The 2,282-nt window shown below is 36.9% G+C and overlaps 1 protein-coding gene across 1 annotated transcript in view; it reads left to right on the top strand.

Annotated features, from left to right (window-relative positions):
* METTL8 (methyltransferase 8, methylcytidine) overlaps window positions 1-2,282 on the top strand; it is a 141,312-nt gene that overhangs the window by 114,560 nt on the left and 24,470 nt on the right. Inside the window, exon 5 of the mRNA XM_004718092.4 lies at window positions 1,682-2,049. Coding sequence (XP_004718149.2) covers window positions 1,682-2,049 — 368 coding nt within the window. The remainder of the gene's footprint in view (window positions 1-1,681; window positions 2,050-2,282) is intronic.

Consider the following 2,282-nt stretch of genomic DNA (forward strand, 5'->3'; position numbering starts at 1 on the left):
TGTTTGTTGGCCTTTAGGAGTGTTTTCCAGTCCAGTCTGTTGGGGCACCAAGCCCTGAGCCCAAAGTCCACCTTCGGGATTCCCTGGGGACCTCGCTGCTCTGTTCCCTTGCTATTCGGTTGCACCCCCTTCGTGTTTTGCTTCAGTGTGGCGGGATCAAGTCAGGCTCAATTCCCACACTGTGTCTCCTGTGTTGTTTCCTGTAGGGCTTTGGGTCAGTGAGGGACGTCATGTCTCATAGTGCGGCCGGCCATGTGGTCCTCTCTGTAGACTGGCTGCTCTGAGTAAGAACATCGTCCTCAAAGCCTGATGGGCCAGGATGTGCTCCACTCTCTCCTCCTACCCCTTCATCTGCTCCCGTGTGTTCCAATCAGACATGTGTTTACCAATTCTTTGTGATATACAGTACCCTGTGTATTCCTTCGATCATGATTTGATTCCTATTTTTTCATCTATAGAATCCTCCTTCATTCTTTAAACTTGAGGCTAGAGTTTTTTATTTAGTTCTTTCCCGTTGAGTAATGCTGAGCATACTCATTTGGTTTTCTAACGCAATCATTACAATTTTCTGTTTAGTTCTTTTATGCCGTCATTTTTTCCATAACTTTAGCTACCCTATGTTCAAAAGCAATTTAAAGATTCTCTTCTGACTACCATGTTGGTTTTCTCTTTCTTTCCTTTGCTGTGTTTTAGTGGCCTTATGCTTTCTTCACGTCTAATGTCCATGATGTCATCCCACAACTCCTTTGCTCTTCAGTCATTAGTGTTCAGTGTATCAAATCTGTTTTGGGGATTGTGTCTAAATCCAGGTGGAATATATTGAAGATTGTACTTTGGCTCTCAGACTACTTTTAGTTTACTTCAGCGTCAATGTGAACATGTATGTGAGCAATTGATGGCCTGTTCTTTGAACCCTGACCTTGTTCTCACTGAAGATTTTTGAGCTTATCCCTTGTCTCTTACTACAGATATAGTCAAACCTATTTCATGTGTATAGTTGTTGTTTATTGTTGTTGAAAAAGATATTTTTAATGAGTAAATTGTTGGTCTTTTAAAGTTGTATTAGATATTATTGAACATCAAATCTCTTATCAAGACCATATTTTTCAACTACTGATCCTTTTTCTTTCCAAGTTTGTTTCTAATCACCAGTAATCATCAATGCACCATAATTGCATGTTTGATGTATTTCAGACTGCAGAAATTGGTAAAAAAAATCATTTTCATCATCTTTGGCATTAGCTGTTGGTTCATAAATTTGAATAATAGTCATAATAACTAGTCTTCCTTATAGGCATATGCATATTACTTTTATTGACAGCATTGTACTTCAGTATAGCTCTTAAAAGGTTCTTTTGATAATGTAGTGCTGTACTCTTCGATTTGTCCTTTCTGGAACAGTAGACCCTATGATTGCCCAATTCAAAATGGCTAATACCAGTCCATTTCAGCTCACTAATTCCTAGAATATCAATCTGCAAGTCTATTTCATTTTTTCACAACTTTAAATTTTCCTTGATATTTTATGATATTAGAGTTATTCAATAGCAAATATGATTGTTATAAGTGAGAAATGATACTTATAGTTAATGCAACTTGCATAAACTTAGCCATTGGGATTATAATGGTAAATATAATTCATAGTAATATAGGTCTCTGTTTTTTCTTTTCTCTATTTTAGCTAAGTATGAGAATGATGCTAGTAAATATTGGAACACATTTTACAAGATCCATAAGAATAAATTTTTCAAGGATCGTAATTGGCTGTTGAGGGAATTTCCTGAAATTCTTCCAGTTGATCAAAAAACTACAATAAACACCAGAGAATTATCCTTGAATCATGTAAAAACTAATATGGCAAGTTGCTTCTCAAGAATGCACTGCTCTCCACCTGAAGATAAAAATCATGACAAGAAAAGTGCTGGCTGGTCAGATGGTCAGAGCTGGGCAGGATTTGATTTTTCCATCCAAGCCTCCAAGGAGAACAGAAAAGACCCTCTGAAGACAGACTCGTTTCCTGGTAGCAGTGCCACTTTCAGAATACTGGAGGTATTGTACTCTAAGGGGGAGCTGGCAAACATTTTATGTTCCATTTGATTTATTAATAGTCCGTGTATTCTAGGGGGAAGATAATCAAATCTAAGTAAATAAGTGTTCAGTAGACTTTGGTGCATGAAAAATATTTAAAGGTCTCATATCTTTAATCAAGTTTTACATTTGTGATTTTGTTTTGCATTCTCATTCACTTGTATCAATTCCTAACTTGAGGGCAGTTTTAATTG

This window comes from Echinops telfairi, unplaced genomic scaffold (genome assembly GCF_000313985.2).
Source record: "Echinops telfairi isolate 266 unplaced genomic scaffold, ASM31398v2 ScPeMD7_4;HRSCAF=17, whole genome shotgun sequence".
Taxonomy (NCBI): domain Eukaryota; kingdom Metazoa; phylum Chordata; class Mammalia; order Afrosoricida; family Tenrecidae; genus Echinops; species Echinops telfairi.